This window comes from Panthera pardus, unplaced genomic scaffold (genome assembly GCF_024362965.1).
Source record: "Panthera pardus isolate Hobbes unplaced genomic scaffold, ASM2436296v1 HiC_scaffold_15, whole genome shotgun sequence".
Lineage (NCBI taxonomy): Eukaryota > Metazoa > Chordata > Mammalia > Carnivora > Felidae > Panthera > Panthera pardus.
This window is the reverse complement of record NW_026526710.1, coordinates 38,493,124-38,513,929: the sequence shown is the minus strand read 5'-3', so window position 1 is coordinate 38,513,929 and position 20,806 is coordinate 38,493,124. Positions and strand designations below refer to the sequence as shown.

Here is a 20,806-nt window from a genome sequence, read left to right as displayed (position 1 = left end):
GCCAGCGTTTTAATGTGTTTTTGGTAGTTTCTAAAAAAATGTCTAGGTCTAGAATGGTAACCAGTTAGATTTTAAACTTTTACTTAGAAGTGAATGTTTTGTATATATAGTATATCTTCTTTCCTACTGCCATTATATTCTCATTTTTAAAAAATATTTATTTATTTTGAGAAAGAGAGAGCAAGCATGTGAACCGGGGAGGGGCAGAGAGAGGGGAGAGAGGGAATCCCAAGCAGGTTCCTCACTCATTGTGGAGCCTGATTCAGGGCTCAGTGTCAGGCACCATGAGATCCATGACCTGAGCCAAAAATCAAGAATTGGAGGTTTAACTGACTGAGCCACCCAGGGGCCCCTATATTCTCATATCTTAAATATATTATTACTGATGGATTTAATCTTAAATGATATTATGCATAGGATTCTTATTTTTTGTAGAGAACAAAAACTTGTAAAAATGTTTAGTTGAATAATTTTCTCCTTCTTTTGCTTAAGTTTTGTTATACGATCTTTTGCTCATAATAACAATGCATCTTAGGAAATGTGACATGTTCATTCTTTGGATATTCTTGTAAAATGTTATATTTGTAATTAATTATACTTGCCTTTATGTGTTTATGTGAAAGTACTTCCCCAATGTGACTAGCTTCTTTGAAAATATACTGCTGTATCATTGTTAAGCTATGAGTAGCAAAGAATTTAATTATTGTAATTCTTTGACATTGGTTCCTCTTTTATGTGTCCTCTCTTCTTCAGATCTTAAATTGATGATTAAACTATATATGATGGGCATGTTGTGAAAGCAGAGGGTAGCTTTTCTTCATGCCTAAATAATAAAGTGAAGGAGCAGTAGGACTACATGTTTTGGCTGTTATGTCTTGTAAATTGTTTTTGTACTTGGGGGAATGTTAATTTCTGTTAAGGTCGAGTTCTGATACTAGAATATGGACTGTAGGAAGTGGGGAAGTCTTACTTGTCATTTACAGAACTTTAGAGTGTTGAATAAAAGTCAGAATTCCTTGCCCCGATTTATGGTTGGAGATAGACATTCATTCCTTGTGTAATTTATCTATTGCTTTAAAGTGGAAGCCTGCATACCTCTCCTCCACCACAGTGTCTTGATTCCTCTTAGCGTCTGTTTTGTATATGCTTTAGATTATGCTAGAATACCTTCTTATTCATTTTATTTTTCTGATAAAAGGCATATAAATTTTGCTTATGGACAATCCTGAAAAGCCATATACCATCTCAAATTACTATAAAATTAAAAGTGTAGGGTTTAGGTCCAAACACCTACTCACCATATAATTAGTGGAGACAGCTGATTTTCTATAAACAAAAGTATGATCAAATTCTGTGGCCAAGCAAAAGTGAGATATCCAATGTTAAAAAAAAAAAAAAAAAAAAAAAAGAGGCAGGATTACGATGTTGGAGAAGGGTTTATAGCACAGTGATCTAAGATTTACTCTTAGGGTTTTATGACCACATGACTAAAATGTCTGTTTTTCTCTTTATGTCACTTCTAGCAGTAGTGAGGCTAATATGTAGAACTTTCAAATGTCAGGGAAATAAAGCAAAGAGAGGGAAGTAGGACTCTTAAGGGACACTTTACATACTTAGTTAATTCTCACAAATCCATTATGAGTTGTAGGTAGTTACTGTTCTCATTTTACAGAGGAGAAAACAGGCTCAGAAAGTTTATGTGACTTGTCCTCCCAACGGTAGCATGCAAATATACTGTTTTTTTTTCTTCAAAATGCTTTTGATTTATTTGAATTCTTTTGACCCATCTGGAATTCATTTTATTATGAAGCATGACTCAAAAATCCTTCATCTGCATAGTTCTGTTCAGTTATACAAACATTTACCAAAGAGTGACACTTTTGTCAGCCCCATCTTTCCCCTGTCCTATTAAATGGGCAGTTCTCTTGCCCTTTCAGTGCAAGAAGTCCTATACCTCATGCATTGGTTAATTGTATTTCAGTGCAGTGACATTTATTGAACCCCTGCTATTAAGTATTTCAGCGAGGATGCTTTAAGTTATAAGAAATAGAAAATCCAATGCACGCTGAGTCAGACAATTCATTCTCTCAGGTATGTGTAGTCTGGCTCCAGAGTAGGTTAATTCAGTGATTCAACAAACATCATCAGAGACCCAGGTTCCTTCCATTCTTTGGCTCTATCATTATCATTGTGTTTGGCTTTGTCCTCTGCCAACTTCCCTTGAGGCTGCAAGATGGCTGCTGTTATTTGAGGTGTCACATACAGACATGATATTTTCTCATGAAAGGAAGATACTTCTTTTTAAAAAAATTTTTTTAATGTTTATTTTTGAGAGACAGTGGGACAGAGCACAAATGGGGGAGGAGGGGCAGAGAGAGAGGGAGACACAGAATCCAAAACAGGTTCCAGGCTCTGAGCTGTCAGCACATTCGAGCAGGGCTCAAACTTATGACCTGAGCTTAAGTTGGACACTTCACAGACTGAGCCACCCAGGCATCCCTAGATATTTCTTACATGTATCACTTTCAAGAGAGAAGAAATTTCCCCCAGAATCCTTCTGAAGACTTTCCCTCATGTTTCATGTGCCAGCTTATTACCATCTTCCTGTATTTAAAGTGAACATTGGCAAGAGTAATGGGCCACCATTTTGGTTTAGATTACACTAATCAGAACCATCCTCCTGATGCTGAGGAAGATCTCCCTACTTCTGGGAGCTCATAGTCTTGTGGAGGAAGTTGGGTGGCTTGAACAAAATTGAAGTTAAATTAGGAAGGTAGAAGGGGGAAATAATCGTTGAGGTAGGAGAACCAATAGTCTTACTATCTACTGTGTTATCAGTAAAATGTGATGCTTAGTTCTGGGGCTTAGCTTACTCAAAGCACTTGAAATCTAGCTTGAAGATTGAAGTAAAAAATAAGACAAGGGGAACTGTCAGTTTTTATAGGTAGTTTAGTGAAGGTCATGCAGAAGAAAGAGTAGGAGAAAGAGTAGTAGAGAAAACAAGTTTGAGTCCTAGCCAGACACCTTTCTAGTTATAATTAGAAGAATGATTTGTGGTTTTCTGTTAATTTTTTAACAATACAGCTTGAGTTTAAATATACATATTCTCAATTCCTAATTTCATTTTTGAGATATTCAGGATTTTTTCAATCATATTTTTATCATGGTCATGTTATATTTATAACTAGTTAACTAGGAGTTAACATTTTGATTCTGATACAGGTTGCTAGCTAGTATTGGACAAGTCAATATTTCTGATTGCTATTTGTCCTGGCTATAAGATGAAGTGGTTCAACAAGGCAATTTTTGAGATTTTTTTGTGCCTAACATTTAGTAAAAAAACCAAAAAAACAAAAACCCCAAAACAACAACAACAAAAAACTTACATGGAGTAAGATTGGAAGCAGTTGCTTTAATATATTTACCAAAGAGAGCATATGAGTAAAATTTAATGTACATTTCCCACATTTTTTAATGTTTCATGTGATAGTAAAAAACAATTTAAGCTATTATAATTTAGTTCTGAATCTTTTAAAATTGGCAAGTATCTTTGGAAGTAGTTGTTTACTATAAACTATTAAAATAATAGTTATTATAAAATATGTTGAGATTATTGCTTTATACGTACAGGCATTTTCCAGACAACTTTAAGGTACTAAAATATTGCCTAAAATTTTTATTGTGTAGTCAGGAGTACTTGGACTACTCTATAGATTAATTTTGGGGAGTAACCCGATGCACTGACATTTAGTATCTAATCTGAGAAAAGTATTTCTTGAATAATGTAATACCTTTGCTGTTTAGCATAAAAATCACTGGCTTAAATGTACATTTTATGCCTACTTGTTCAGGTCATTCTGCAAGGTGCTGTGGGAGAAAACAAGATATTAACTGTGGTTTCTGCCTTAACTTAAAAGCCTTTTTTTTTTTTTTTTTAAATTTTTTTTTCAACGTTTTTTATTAATTTTTGGGACAGAGAGAGACAGAGCATGAACAGGGGAGGGGCAGAGAGAGAGGGAGACACAGAATCGGAAACAGGCTCCAGGCTCCGAGCCATCAGCCCAGAGCCTGACGCGGGGCTCGAACTCACGGACCGCAAGATCGTGACCTGGCTGAAGTCGGACGCTTAACCGACTGCGCCACCCAGGCGCCCCAAAAGTCTTTTTTTTAAATTCATATTTGTCTTTTCCTAGAAAATAGTGAATTCACATACTTATTGGTTTGGCTTTTCAGTTTAGATTAGACCAAGTATCAGCTGGCCTTTCTAAAAATCATGTTTCCATATAAAGGTTCTGGTTGTTTTTTTTTTTTTTGTTTTGTTTTTCTGTAAAAAGAATTACCAGAAATATTCAAATTGCTTAGAAGAGTCTAGGATATGTATTTTTTTTTTTTGACACCCATAGTTTTCTTTTCTTTTTTTTTTTTTTTTTAATTTAAACCCAAGTTAGTTAACATGTAGTGTAATAATGGTTTCAGGAGTAAAATTAGTGATTCATCACTTACATGTAACACCCAGTGCTCATCCCAACAAGTACCCTTCTTAATGCCCATACTCATTTAGCCCATCCCCCACTCACCTCCCCTCCAGCAACACTCAATTTGTTATGTGTATTTAAGAGTTTCTTATGGTTTGCTCGGGTTTTTTTTGTTTTTTTTTTTTTTCAATCTTCTTTTTCCTTCCCTTCCCCTATGTTCATCTGTTTTGTTTCTTAAATACCACATATGAGTGAAATCATATTTGTCTTTCTCTGATGCCGCTTATCATAATACATTCTAGCTCTATCCATGTTTTTGCAAATGGCAAGATTTCATTCTTTTTGGTCACCGAGTAATATTCCATTATACACACACACACACACACACACACACACACACACACACACACACTTCTTCTTAATTCATCAGTCAATGGACATTTGGGCTCTTTCCATAATTTGTCTATTGTTAATGGCACTGCTATAAACAGTTTATTTGAAGATACAGGGCATATGCCCTCTCAAATCAGCATTTTTGTATTCTTGGGATAAATACATAGTAGTGCAATTGCTGGGTCATAGGGTAGGTCTGTTTTTAATTTTTTGAGGAACCTGTTCTCCAGAGTGGCTGCATCGGTTTGCATTCCCACCAGCAGTGCAAAAGTGTTCCCCTTTCACCACATTCTCACCAACATCTGTTGTTTCCTGAGTTGTTAATTTTAGCCATTCTGAGAGGTGTGAGGTGGTATCTCATTGTCATTTTGATTTGTATTTCCCTGATGCTGAGTGATGTTGAGCATCTTTTTATGTGTCTGTTAGCCATTAGGAAGAAATGTATCTTGAAGATAGATGAATTTGCATTAGTGGAGGAGCTTTTTCTTCAGATCTGCACAAACCTGTATATTTTGAAAAGCCAGTATCAAATGGATTGGTCTTTTTAAGCAATCAACAGCATTGGTATTATTACCTGTTTTTTCCATGTTCAGTTTCCAACTTATGCAATGATATATTTTAAAGTGTGTGTAAATTTGACTCTGCTTTCTGGTTTCTTAAGGAAATATTTTAAGTACTTGTGTTCTAAAATAGCTGAGTGATCACACCTGTGGCTTAACACAAAGTATAAAGTCTGCATATCCTCTGGCTTTAATTTTTCCTTCAACCTTTTATGAACATGACTGTACAGGGTCTGCAGAAGGTGTGTCTTCCCTTGTTGCTTTTGTTTTTATTCTTGGGCTCCGCTAAATTTCCCCAGCTAAATAAAATGAAGATTACTTGGGATTATCTGAATATTCCTCCTGCTCCTGCCACAAGATGGATATAACCCGAATAGATGTGTTCCCACTTGAGCATTGATTGGTACACCTTCACACTGCTCTGCACTTGCTGAGATAATATTTAAAAATCCACCTAAAAGTAAAAGCCCTTGTTTGTCCTTTACTAATGGTTGTCCTATAAAGTGCTTCACAGAAAGAGAACTCTTATGAAAATGCAATATATTTTTATAATTAAAAATTTATCTAAATGCAGAATTTATTTTATACCAAACAGTCACTGTTTAGTTACTATCTTGTCAAATATTTATAGTCACAAATGTACACCATTTGTTTTTGATGAGTATCTCAAATAAAGATAAATGTAGGAGGGGGAGTGAAAGTACAATTTCATGGGAAATGGAATTTCTTTTTCTTTAAATTTTTTTTTTAACGTTTATTTATTTTTGAGACAGAGACAGAGCATGAATGGGGGAGGGTCAGAGAGAGGGAGACACAGAATCTGAAGCAGGCTCCAGGCTCTGAGCTGCTCAGCACAGAGTCTGATGTGGGGCTTGAACTCACGGACCTCGAGATCATGACCTGAGCCGAAGTCGGCCGCTTAACCGACTGAGCCACCCAGGCGCCCCGGAAATGGAATTTCAATTTCAAAGGGAAAGGGCATGAGTTGAAGTCTTATGTAGTGAGTTTATAGTGATTTTGCTGCTTCTCAGACTGGGAGAGTTAGAAGGTAAAAAATCTATATGTGAAATAAATAAAAACAATTTTTTTCTTCTTCCCATGTAATCTTGTAAAAGGTGTTGAATGCAAGATGTATGAGAGGACAAACAAAATGTTTGTGTTGTGTGTTATTCTTTACTCATAAAAAAGGAAAGTGTTCATAGTATGATCCAAAAACTAACTGTTTGTTTGTTTATTTGTTTAGGATGGATTGGATGCTTTGGTATATGATTTGGATTTTCCTGCCTTAAGAAAAAACAAAAATATTGACAACTTTTTAAGCAGATGTAAGTAATTTTTTGTGGAGGTTAATGACAGACTCTATATAATGAAATAATTAGATAATTCAGGCCAATATTTTTTTTTCTTCTGTGTACTCTTCGGTTATTTCATCAGTAATTCCTACATAATAGGAAATAAGAAAGAAACTTTATTAGTTTATTAATATGAATGCCTAACAGGAGAATATTTTATAATATTTTATAAAATATTTTGCAGAAAAGGGAACGAAAAGTAAATGACTAAAATAAGTAAGTTAAAATAATCATATACATACATGCATATTGAATTTCAATAGTGTTATATTTATTCTTTATTTTTCTTTTGTAAATTATTAGCTGTTTCAATACCTGCAGGTAAGAACAGATTGCATATGAAAAGCTCTCCTACCAATGAGATAATGAGAATTTTCTCCATGGAAGGTGGCTTATATATTAGGTTTTACAGATTTTTTTTTCTAAAAACTTTTTTGGATTTTGATATTAGATTTAATCAATTAAAACTTGATTAAAGAATTTATTAAGATAGTTTTAAACTTTAATCTTAAAAAATGACAATAAGATTTGGATATATAATATTCCCACTCCATTTCTTTATTTCTTTTCTGTACATAGTGATACATTTGGGTTAGGCCGGTTTTAAAATATGTTAAAATTTAATTTTAGTTATATATGTTTTGTTAGAAAATTTTATTTTTCTAAGTAGTAAAATCTTTTTACTTCGTTCTATTTCTATATCGTTTTTACACTTTGAAATCTTGCCTCAGAATTTTAATTTTTTTAAATCAGTTTAATCAATTTAATTTTTTTAAGTTTCTTTTTTATAAAAATATTCAGTCTGATTTAATTTTGTAATTGGTGCCAGAGTCTGAATTGGGAACTTTTTAAGTATAAGTTTTCTTAATTTCTCACATCTTACTGAAGTTACAGGACCATTTTATTACTGTTACATTTGCTTATCAACCTAATGTACTCAAAAATAGAGCAAAAAAAACTAAAAAAGTGGAGAATCTTGACCATTTCTTATTTGATGGGAGGCATAGAATAAATGCTTATTAGTACAAGGGGGGGGTGCTGTATGATTTTGTAAAATAGGCTAGCAAAGATTGGAACGCATGCTTTCTTAAGCTATTACTCATTTTACTATACAATATTATTACTTTTATAATAGTAAATATGCCTTTATATTACATATTTTTATAAATAGAAATATCATAAGCCACAGTAGAAATAAGTAAAATAAAGTGAAAGTATAAAGCCTAAAGTAAATTTTTAACTGATAAACTTAAATAGTTTAGTTTTTAAATTGGAGAAAAGTACAGAGTAACATAACAAAATTTTAGCAAATTGGATCTAGCATTATGTAAAAATTGTGATAAAGAAGGGTGTATACCAGGATTGCACTGTAAAATTTAAGATTCAAAAATCAATTAGTGTAATTTACCATAGTAATGTATTGAAAAAGAAAATCCATAATATCATTCAGGAAATGCAGAAAATGCATTTGATAAAATTAAGTATCCATTCATGATTTAAAAATATCTCTCTGAAAACTAAGGAAACTTCCTTACCCTGATAAAAAGAATCCACAAAAAAACCTACAGTTAGATTGTATTTAGTTGTGTATGACCAAATGCTTTCCTCCTAAGATCATGAAGAGGCAAGTCTGTCTGCTCTTACCACTTCCATTCAACATTGTCCTGGAAGTTCTAGACAGTACAGTAAGGTAAAATAAAAACAAATCATATAGATTAAAAAGGAAGAAGTAAAAATTCAGACAACATGCTTTTTTGTATACATAAAAATCTCAAGAGTCTACCAAAAAACCTACAAGAACTAATTAAGTTCAACAAAGTTGCAAATTAGAAGATTAATATGCAAAAAGCAATTCTATTTCTTTATATTAGCAATAACCGATTTGAAATTGACATAACAAATATAACATTGTTTATAAAAGAAGCAAAAACATGGCTAATTTAAGGATAAATTTGACAAAATATGTACCAGACTTGTATACTGAAAACTACATATTACTGAGAAATTACAGAAGACCAAAAAAAAAAAAAAAAGAATGTATATTCAGTGTTCATGGATTGGACAATTCAATAATAATATGTTAAGAGTCCTCATATTAACTGATAAATAGAATCCTTTATTCTCAGAACCTGAGAAGCCTTTTTTTTTCTCTAAAGTGACCAGCAATTCTAAAATTCATATGAAAATGTGAAGGATCTGGAATAGCCAAAGCAATGTTGGAAAGTAAGAGCCAAGTTGGAGAACTAATACTACAAGATTTCAAGATCAAGACAGTATATATTAATGAAAGAATAAATACATAAAATAAATAGAACAAAATAGAGACTTCAGAAATACATAACCATCAATTTATTTTCGACAAGGTAATTCAAATGCAAGCCTTACTTCACACCATATGTAAAAATTAACTCAAAATTTTTCATAGACCTAGATTTAAAAGCTAAAATAGCACTTCTGGAAGAAAACACAGAAAATATTTGTGACTGGTTAGGCAATAATTTTTTAGATGGGACCCAAATAGCACAGACTACTTTTAAAAGAAGATAGATGAGACTTCATCAAAATTCAAACTTTTTCTCTTCAGAAGACATTGCTAGGAAGATGAAAATAAGAGCCATAGACTAGGAGAAAATAGTTGCAAAACCTGTGAAAAGGGAAAGAATGGTCTTTCAACAAAATGGTGCTCAGACAACTAGTTATCTATAGTTAAAAGAATGAAGTTGGACTGTTAACTCACACCATATACAAAAGTCATTCAGAACGTAAGAACCAAACTATGAAACTCTCTATAAAGGAAAACATTGGCATAAATCTTCATGGTCTTGGATTAGTCAGTTTCTTAGATATAATACCTAAAGTTTAAGCAACTAAAGAAACAATAAAAAGACAACCCAATTTAAAAATAGGCAAGTCAATTGAATAGACATTTCTCCAGAGAAGACATACAGTTGGCCAGTATGCAACATTGTTTAGTCATTGGGCAGTTCCAAATTACGGCCACAGTGAGATACCATAACACATCTATAAGAATAACTAAAATTTTAAAGGCTGACAATATCAAGAATATGTGAAAATGTGGAGAAATTGAACTCTGGCATGTTGCTGGGTGGTTTGTAAAATGGTAAGGCACTCTGGAAAACAGTTGGCATTTTTCTTATAAAATTATACATGCATTTACCTTATGACCCAGGAATCCCACTTCTGGGTATTTATCCAAGAGAAATGAAACCAAATGTACACACAGAGACTTCTATAAGAATGTTTAAGGTTTAATGCTTTATTCAAAATTGCTGTAAACTGGAAGCTGCTCAAATGCCCATCAGTTGGTAAATGGGTAAACAAATAGTGGTATATCCATATAATGGAATACTCAGTAGTAAACAGGAGTAAATTAAATTAAATTAAGTAAATTCTGATATGTGCAACAACGTCAGTAAATCTCAAGAGCATTGTGGTAAGTGGAAAAGGCCAGGCACAAAAGGGTACACTGTATCATTCTGTCTGTATGACATAACATCCCCCTTTAATTCAAGTTGTATTTCACACAGAGTAATAGATCTTCAGGGGATGATCATATTTTACATTCTGCAATTATATGGATATTTATAGCTTTTGTTATTGAGTACATCAAAATTTTTTACTAAAGGTGAATGTTTAAATTGGTTTTTATTGATAGTTATCATATATAGTGATCTAAAAATATACCTGGAATATGGGATAAAATCATTCTCTTCAGTAATTCAGCTAAAGTCTTACTAGAGTGTAACAACTTTAAAGTATAGCAGTTTGAAATATTTTAAACTTCAGGCCTAATTATATTACAAGCTGTTAATTTTCATCCCTTTGTATTGAAGAATGTTTACAGACTAAAAGGGAAACAATCTGACCATTTAACTGGATAATTCGTTAAATATAAAGATTTGCTTTTCTGGACTCTGGTGTATGATACCTGAATGATAAGGACTACAAAGAAAATGTTTATCATCCTCACATAACTAATAAATATTTTAAGGTGAATTTTAAGTCAGGGTTAGAGATCCAAATAAAATGGTGGGAGTTAGTCACATTTTAGAAGAAACATGTTTAGGGGAGTGCATCGGGAGGAGGAGAAAGAGAAAATTTGGGAACAGTGATTATGACTCTATGTTTGTAAACCATTATGAATGCCACTGAGATTTGAGGTATAAGATTGATGATTATGTTAGTAGAAAAGCAAACTTATTAAACAAATCTAACAGTCTAAAAAAAGATAATAGAGGAGGGAAGAGCAGTGTGTGAGAAATTCCATGAACCTGAGAGTAAAAATATGATAGCATTTGTTTGGATAAAAACAAACAAAAAAACCCTAGAAATGATACTTAATGGTAACATACTATAGCTTTTCTAATATAGATTACATAAGTGACATATTAACTCTAGGATTGATGGCATAGCAGCTGTGTCTACTTATAAAAGCATACAGAACAGGGGCGCCTGGGTGGCGCAGTCGGTTAAGTGTCCGACTTCAGCCAGGTTACGATCTCGCGGTCGTGAGTTCGAGCCCCGCGTCAGGCTCTGGGCTGATGGCTCGGAGCCTGGAGCCTGTTTCCGATTCTGTGTCTCCCTCTCTCTCTGCCCCTCCCCCGTTCATGCTCTGTCTCTCTCTGTCCCAAAAATAAATAAAAAACGTTGAAAAAAAAATTTAAAAAAAAAGCATACAGAACAGTTGTAACATTTTTATTTGCTTTGCCAATAATTTATTTATTGACAAAATAATGGGAGTAATTGCTATTCTGAGTTTAGTTGTGACCAAAAAGCCTGATTTGGTTAGCATTTGGGATGTGATAGAGATTGTGAAACAAAAAGCATTCAGTTCATTTTAGACCAGTGTTTCTAAAGTGGCACTGTTGACATTTTGGGTCAGATAACACTGTTGGCAGGAGGGGCTTCCCTTTGCATTGTATGTTTACCAGTCAGTATCCCTGGCCTCTACCTTCTAGATGCCAATTGCATGCTCTTTTCCTTCCCTCAGTTGTGACTGCAAATTGCTTAAGTCAAATCTCACTCCCAGCCTTTCATACAGTTTGCTATATAACCTTTCAAGTTACATTAAAAAAAAAATTTTTTAATGTTTATTTTTTGAGAGAGAAAGAGGCAGAGAACAAGCAGGGGATGGGCAGAGAGAGAGGGAGACACAGAATCTGAAGCAGGCTCCAGGCTCTGAGCTGTCAGCACAGAGCCTGCACCGGGCTCAAACTCACAAACTGTGAGATCATGACCTGAGCCAAAGTTGGAGGCTTAACCGACTGAGACACCCAGGCACCCCCAAGTTACATTCTTATCTGTACTGCTACTCCTTGTTTCCTTACACCTCCACCATACAGCTTACATTTACTTTTTAGAAGATACCTAGATATCATCTCCACAGTACTTTTCAGTGTTGCCCTTCTTCTTCTAAAATTCCTTCTAACCCCATCCAACTTAAGAGTCATCCTTTAAATTTCAAATTAGGCTTCACTTTAGTTTCCTAGCCCCTTGTGCTAGGTCAGATATACTGCTGCTAGGCATGTGCTTTCATGGCATCTTGTGCACTTATCACAGTTAGGTTATATTTATTTTTGTGATTATTTGATTCGTATCCATTCCTCTTCTCCTTCCCTCATCAGTAGATTGAAAGTGTCATGAAACCTGGAGCATTTATATTTGTATAGCAAAACCTGACTGAATGTTAGTTACTCATTAAATATTTGTTAATGTATTAGAGCTTAAATGCTGGCTTGTTAGAGATGATCTAGAAAGTATCCTTTTGTTAGTAGAGTTTGGATATGATCATTGTCTTTTTAAATTGTTTTTTATTACCACATATTTCAAATGAATTGATAATAATACAATACATATCTACATGTCCATGATTATGAATAAATTAGTAGTTAATACTTTGCCCTATTTGCTTTTGATCTTTTGTTCAAAATAAGATGTTAAGTTACACCCTAAGCCTTGGGGCTCATGTCTTCCTCTTCCAGATGGGAACACTAGCCTAGAATTGATATACGTATTTAGTCCTTGTTAAACTTTCTCAGAATAGTGATTTCTAAAAAGAAAGCCACCCACATAAAATCATCAAATCAAAAACAAGCATACAGAAAGATCAACAAACAAGCCACATATGACAAGAACAAAATAATTTTGGTTGAGATGTAGAAAATAAATTTCTTTCAGAAGTTTCTGTTATTGTAAGGTGTAAATCATTGTATGTATCATTATATTAAGTCATTATATCAAAGGATAATTTACATTTATCATTGTAAAAGGGTTGTATCTTAAGTTTTTATTTTTCCAAGTAATTATATTTCATAACCAATCATACAATATTTTAATGTTTCATAAAATGGAGTTTAACTTCTGTTTTCTCTTTTCCTTCCAAAAATGAGATTAAACATTAGGTATTTGTTTATACGCAAACAAGCATAAATGATCGTTAGAAAGTTTGTTCCTCCTTCCTCTGTCTTGAAGTTTTAATATGTCTTTACTCTGGCATGTTTTAAAACATAAAATGCTTTTTTTTCCATGCTTTTAAGATTTGTAAAATCATGAAACCTTTCTGCTTCTTAAATGATTATTATGGTAACCAAATGTTACTGTTACCTTTAAATTAGCTATTCATTGCCTGGTGATCAAAATCAGTAAGCAGTTATCTTGTATTAAAAAACATGAAGGAGATGGGGCGCCTGGGTGGCGCAGTCGGTTAAGCGTCCGACTTCAGCCAGGTCACGATCTTGCGGTCCGTGAGTTCGAGCCCCGCGTCAGGCTCTGGGCTGATGGCTCGGAGCCTGGAGCCTGTTTCCGATTCTGTGTCTCCCTCTCTCTCTGCCCCTCCCCCGTTCATGCTCTGTCTCTCTCTGTCCCAAAAATGAATACAAAACGTTGAAAAAAAAAAAAATAAAAAAAAAATAAAAAACATGAAGGAGAAATAAATTATTTTCAGTTCAGCATATTATGCTGATATTGTCAGTGAATCCATTGTTCATCTAAAGAAGTAAAAACAACTTGACTCTGTTTGCCTTAGCTGCTTGTAGAATTACACAAAAGGTACATACTGCTCAATAGAAAAAGGAAAATTTTTTCTCTTATATATTTCTCTTATAATAATAATTCAAACAAAGCATCCCACATTTTTATGACTTGTAGAAAACCCCTTACTTTAATGTTGGTGGTTAGTTTCTCCTAAGAGTATCTCATTATATTTGTAAAATCATGCACTGTAATATTGAAGATGAGTATTACATTATCTATAGTAAAATTAAAGACCGTTTTATCTACTTTGAATACAAAGTTTGATGTAGTTAGAGATGTATACTTTTTGGGGAATTCTAAGGAGCAACAATGATAAAAACAATTTATGTACTACCTATATATGCTATTCTACATTTAAGAAGGATAAATGTGAGAAGAAGAAGATATAAATACATAATATTGATCATGTGTTGTGATTAGCATACAATTCCATTTTCAGGTTCTTCTGATAAAAATGGAAAACTACCATTTGGTAGTGGCATTTAAAAACTCCACTGCTAAGTATGAAGGTATAAAAATGAGCATGCATTAATGTGGGACATATTTCAGCCAGAAAGCATTGAAATGTACTAAGGTTTTGACAAGTTTGAGAGAGTGTGTGTGTGTGTGTGTGTGTGTGTGTGTGTGTGTGTGTGTGTCTGTGTATTAGGTCTGTAAATGGCTTACATATTTTGGTAACTCTAGCACGTGAATGGTGAATGTATCTCTGTTTTGGGGAGATGGGAACAGGATTGTAGTCCTAATATATTGGGATTAATTCTTCAACTGTATACTGAAATATAAGAAAAATAGTAATTTTTGAAGGAAATGAACCAAAAGAGAGTCCAGAAGCATACTTTTTAATTATATGAAAATTTGAAGTAAACTTAACATGACACTTAGTGTCATTGGGAAAAAGGTAGATTGTTCAGTAATTTATATTCGATATCCATATGAAGAGAAAATGAATTTCAGTTTCAAATGTAAAGACATAAGGTACTAGATGAATTTAAATGTATTATATTTATAGTCTTCAAGTAGGGAATGTCTTTTTTTTGGGGGGGGGATGTCTTTTTTTAAAAGCAAGATTTGAGGACTAGCAACTGTAAAGGAAACATTGACAGATTTTTGCCTTATCAAAACTATGTAAGGAAAGAAATATTTAAAGAACACTAATAAACTGAAAGAATTATAATGTATTTAATAGAATTATATTTCTAATATAGGAAGAGATCCTTCTAATCAATAAGAAAAAAAATTTTTTTAAATGGACACAGTAACTGAATATGTAGTATAAAGGAGAAAATCTGTAAATGACAACTGAGTAGTTAACAGTTGAACAAATCCATTAGTATTTCAACAAATATGGGTTAAAATAAGAAATAGGCTCCCCTACCCCCCACATCTGAATGAGAAAAATAAGAAAGAATAATACCTAGGATTGGTGACTGCTGAGAGTGAAAATTGTGCAGTCATTTTGAAGGGCAGTTGGACAGTGTATTTTAAAACTAATAATGTTCATGAGCATAACCTAATCTTTTACTTAAATATATCCTGCAAAAACAGCTCTATAAGTGTACAGGAATGTTCATCATAGCAAATCTGTGTTGTTGTTAGGTCAAAAAGTTAGAACACAAACATAAATCAATGGGTGAAATCTTTCAGCTATCCACAGTGTGATACTTTCCATGAAAAGTAAGTTGCAAAATACCTTTCTATGTCAATAAATATAGATAATACATTTTTAAAAATGAATATGTGTATTCCATTTAATGAATATATCTTAATTTAAAAAAACTGTTTCTGTAATGGTGGACACTTAGGGTCCTTCCGGTTTTTCACTATTATAAATAAGGCTGTGATGAAAGTTCTTACATACAGTTTGATGTGTACTTGCTGCTCCTTTCTTTGGAGTGAGTCCAGGAATTGCTGAGTCAAAAGTTATATCCAGTTTGCATTTTGATACTTAGTGCCAAATGCAGTTTTATACCAGAAGGTGGTATAAAAGTTGGAAATTTAAAAATAGCCATAAAATTGAATAAACTATGCAGTGTGACCTAGTATATTACAAAAGCTTGTTTGAAGCTATTACAAATAAAATACCACTAAATTAGATTTTTTAAAAAGAAATGTTAAGTATCCTCTTTATTTATTTTTAAAATAAATTATGTTATAATAAACTTATGGAAGAGTTGCAAAAATAGAAATTCCTGTATGTCCTTACCCTAACGTTAGTATCTTCTGTAACCATGGCTCATTGGCAAAAATAACAAATTAAAATTGGTGTATTACTGTTAATTAGTTAAATACTTAAATACCAGTTTTTCCACTAAGCTCTTGATTCCAGAATCCAATCTAGAGTACTACATTGTATTTAGTTTTCATTTCTTCTTAGTCTCCTCTAGTCTGTGATAGTTTCTCAGTCTTTGCTTATTTAAAAAAATTTTTTTTAATGTTTATTTTTGAGAGAGAGAGAGAGAGAGAGAGAGAGCGAGCGAGCATGAGTGGTGGAGGGGCAGAGAGAGAGGGAAACACAGAATCTGAAGCAGGCTCCAGGCTCTGAGCTGTCAGCACAGACCCTGACCTGGTGCTTGAACTCATGAGCCGCAAGATCATAACCTGAGCCGAAGTTGGATGCTTAACTGACTGAGCCACCCAGGCACCCCAGTCTTTACTTATTTTTTATAACCTTTTTTAATGACAGTTTTGAAGATTACTGATCAGGTATTTTGTAGTCAATTTGTGTTTGTCTGATGTTAGACTGGGGTTCTGGTTCTGTGATACGATCATGATTTATCACTGGTAATGTTAACTTTTATCACTTGGTTTAAAATAGTGTCTGTCAGGCTGGAAAGTTACTATTTTCCCTTTCCAAAACCTGTCGTTTGCAATCTGGTTACTTGTTCTGCCCATACTTATGGTCAGGGTGATCAATAAGCTCCACCTCCAGACTCAAAAGGTTGTATGTAGTCTTTCACACAGAAGTTTTTTATTTTGAAAGTCTAATTTATCAATTATTTCTGTTATGGATTGTGCTTTTGGTGTTGTGCATAAAAATCATTGCCAAACCCAAGATTGATTCATTAAATAGCTTTATCGAAATATAATTTATATTCTGTAAAATTCATTCATTTAAAGTGTACAATTCATTGTTTTGTGTGTATTTTTAGTTGTGTAGCCATTACTAGTCACTTTAAGAACAGTTCATAACCTCATAAACCCCATACACATTAGCACTCTACATTTTTCCCTAATTTCCCCAGCCCTAAGCAAGGACTAATCTATTTTATGTCTATTTAGTTTCCTATAGGTAATAAACATTACCTATAGATGGAATTATATGTGGTCTTTTGTGACATTTTTTGGACTTAGCATGATTTATTCGATGTATTATCTATGTTGTAGCATGTATTCTTTTTAACTGCCAAATAATATTCCATTGAGTAAATATACCTACCACATTTTGTGTATCTGTTTATCTGTTGATGACCATTTGTATTGTTTCTACTTTCTGGCTACCATGAATAATCCTGCTATGACTGTGAACAAGTATTTGTAGACTTGTGTTTTCATTTCTCTGGGGTAGATACCTAGAAGTGGAATTGCTGGGTCATATGGTAATTCTATGAGAAATACAAGATTGATTTTTAAAATATATACGTTTATTATTTTGGAGTAAATATGTGTGACTTTTCTTTTGTTCCTGAGTAGGTAAAAGCTGCATGTAGTTGATTGTCTCCATTTATATCATTAAATGTTTTTAATGTTTCAGTATCATTGAGCATATATGTACATCAGGGACGTATCCATGAATGAAGTGTCTCTATCCTTAAGGAAATGGGAATGTACTATATGTACTATATACTAGAAAAAACATAGCTATATAAGCGATTTCAGTCCAGATTGATAGATGAAATAATCAAGTAGTAGTTGTGTCTCAGAGGAGAGGGAGTTATTCCATCTGCTTGAGAGGATCAGCAGTGGCTGAAGAGGAGATACATACAGAATTAGATATTATTTGATAGTAACTTGGTCAGATAAAGTAGGACAGGTCACTTCAGGCTGATGATCAATATCTGCAAATGTATGGAGATGTGAAACAGTATGGTAATGTGGGAAATTGCAAGTGACTGGACATTGGTAGAGCATACTGGGGGAAGTAGAAATAAAAGACTGGAGAATAAGACAGTGACAAGGTCTAAAAGCCATTTTATACTGTGTTAAGGAGTTTGGGTTTATCTTCCTTCCCCATCTATTTCTCTAAACTGTATTACTCTGTATGTGTGCGCTTGTGGGTGTGTACACTGGCAAAACACGGCACATCTTCCTGGAGTTTGAATTTTGTTCAAAGATTTGGGCATAAAATAATTTTTGCATTGAAATGATCAGATTTTTATAGAATTGAATATTACATTGTAGATTTTATAGATAAGTTTTATGTAATTTTAGAGCCTTTTAGAAATGCTTTGTTTGACTACTTCAAAAGTATAAAGGTATACTGGTTTCTTTAGGCAAAGAGTAGCAGTACTTTGGTCAGTGTATTATGCATAGCTTTTATTACCATATTTCATCCTGACATTTTATTTATTTTTTTATGTTTATTTATTTTTGAGAGAGAGCGCGCGCGCGCTGCGCGCACATGAGGGGGAGGGGCAGAGAGAGAGGGAGACACTGAATCCAACGCAGGCTCCAGGCTCGACACTGTCAGCAGAGAGCTAGATACAGGGCTCGAACTCATGATCTGCAAGATCATGACCTGGAGCCAAAGTCGGACACTTAACCAATTGAGCCACCCAGGTGCCCCCGTCCTGACATTAAAAAAAACTTATTTAGCAATTGGGATGTGTCTTTAGTCTGTAGCGGTACATAAAATTATGGTGCAGTTTATAATCTTGGATCCTAGACTAGGCAAATATGTCTTTTTCTCAGTAGAAAGCAATAGTAATTATAGAAAACTTGAAATATGTGAGTAATAAAATACTCTGAAATCACGCTGCACTCAAAAGTGACTATAATTTTTGTTTTGGTGTAGTTCCTTCTGGTCTTTTCTGTTTACACATACCGATTATATATTTGTGTTTATATATTTGCGCAGTTGTTTATTGTTTCTTTGCTCAACATTGTATGTTGACTATTGTTCTATATGATTATTCTTTTAACAACACAATTTTAAATGTCATCTGATACTCCATTATATGTATGTAAAATTATTTAATATTTACATTTTTTTATTTTTTATTAAAAAAAATTTTTTTTTAATGTTTATTTATTTTTGAGACAGAGAGAGACAGAGCATGAATGGGGGAGGGGCAGAGAGAGAGGCTCGAGACACAGAATCCGAAGCAGGCTCCAGGCTCTGAGCCATCAGCCCAGAGCCTGACGTGGGGCTCGAACTCACGAACCGTGAGATCGTGACCTGAGCTGAAGTCGGATGCTTAACCGACTGAGCCACCCAGTGCCCCTAATATTTACATTTTAAAAAACATTGTAAAAATCTTGGTTCCACATTATATCTAATTTCCTTAGGGCAAATTTCTGGTAGAATTCACTGGATATGAAGCGTGGTCTTTTTTTTTTTTTTTTTTTTACAGATCCTTAAGAAAAATCATCCATTTGATTGCTAGAAAGTTAGATTGAAGACTGTATAAGATTGAAATCTTTTTGAATTGTTGGAACCCTGAAACTATAAATTATAAAACTTTCTGTCTCTTTTGGCAACTTGTGATTATTTAGAGACAGATTAGCTAGTTAGTGGCCTGTCAAGATTTATGGTGTGTATTTGTGACTCAATTTGCCTATTTCATTTTTTGCTTACTGTGCTGTGGAGCAATATTTCACTTCTCTGAATCTTAGCTTTCTGCCAGCATCGCTTGACTCAGCACAGTAGACAATCAGATATTGGTAAAAGGGTCTAATGGTTACATAATCCTATTTATTGGTCTTAGAATTAATGTGGGCTTACCAAACTTATAATTTTATATGAAATAAATTCAGTAAAGAACAAAGAAGTTGATATTTATTATAGGAAAAAATAGAACACTGTAAGAAGGATTGGAAGTTTTGAGACTTTTGCAGTTTTAGATAAGGTAACTAGAGTGGTACTCACTAAAAAATGACATTTGAGAAAATCATTGAAGTACTTTAGAGAACTAACCAAGCAGATGTTTGAGGGAAGGGCATGGTATACAGAGGAATAGCCAGTGTGAAGGCTTTAAGAGAGGAATATACCTGACATGTTTGAGAAGCAGCAAGGAAGAAGCCATTGTGGCTGGAGAGGATTGAGCAAGTAAGAGAATAGTAGGATAATGTCAGAGAAGTAAGGAAATAGGGAGGCTGGGTCATGTAGAGTCTTGTAAGATCTTTGACTTTTGCTCTGACTGAGATGGCAAGACATTAGAGAGTTTTGAGCAGAGGAGTGACATGCTCTGACTTGTGTTTTTAAGAATATCACCCAGGGTTAAGAATAAACTATGGAGAGGCAAGGAGAGACACAGGGAAATCAGTTAAGAAGCAATTATAGTAATCCAAGGAAGAGATGATAGTGGCTTAGTCCAGCATGTTAGCAAGCAGTATAGAGAGTGAAAAGTTGGAGATAATGTTTCAAAGGTAGAGCTAGCATATTTTTCTGAATGATAGGATGTGGTACGTAAGGAAAAAAAGGAGTCAAGAATGCGCTATCTAGGCTTTAGCAAAATTGAACTATCAGTGGAAATAGGAAGATCACAAGTAGAGGTTTGGGATCAAAACATCTCTTCAAGTTTCATGCACATTAAATTTGAGAGGTGTGTTACCCAAGTAGATATGTTTTGTAAGCAATTTGAATATATAAATCTGAAGCTTAAGAGAGACATCTGGACTACCAATCAAATCAATAAAAATTTGTTGACATGTAGATGGCTTTTAAAGCTCCCCAAAGAAATAAATATAGAGAAGAAAACACTATGAAAGACTGGGCCTTGAAATGCTCAGTGTTAAGAACTCTGGGAGAGGAGGA

The 20,806-nt window shown here is 33.7% G+C and overlaps 1 protein-coding gene across 4 annotated transcripts in view; it reads left to right on the top strand.

Annotated features, from left to right (window-relative positions):
- Positions 1 to 20,806, top strand: part of ROCK1 (Rho associated coiled-coil containing protein kinase 1) — a 160,861-nt gene that overhangs the window by 32,668 nt on the left and 107,387 nt on the right. For 3 of the 4 annotated variants that reach the window (XM_019418335.2, XM_019418336.2, XM_019418334.2), the window contains exon 2: positions 6,672 to 6,753. The exons of the other annotated variant lie outside the window; for it this stretch is intronic. In XM_019418335.2, the coding sequence (XP_019273880.1) occupies positions 6,672 to 6,753 (82 nt within the window). The remainder of the gene's footprint in view (positions 1 to 6,671; positions 6,754 to 20,806) is intronic. 4 annotated transcript variants of the gene reach the window in all.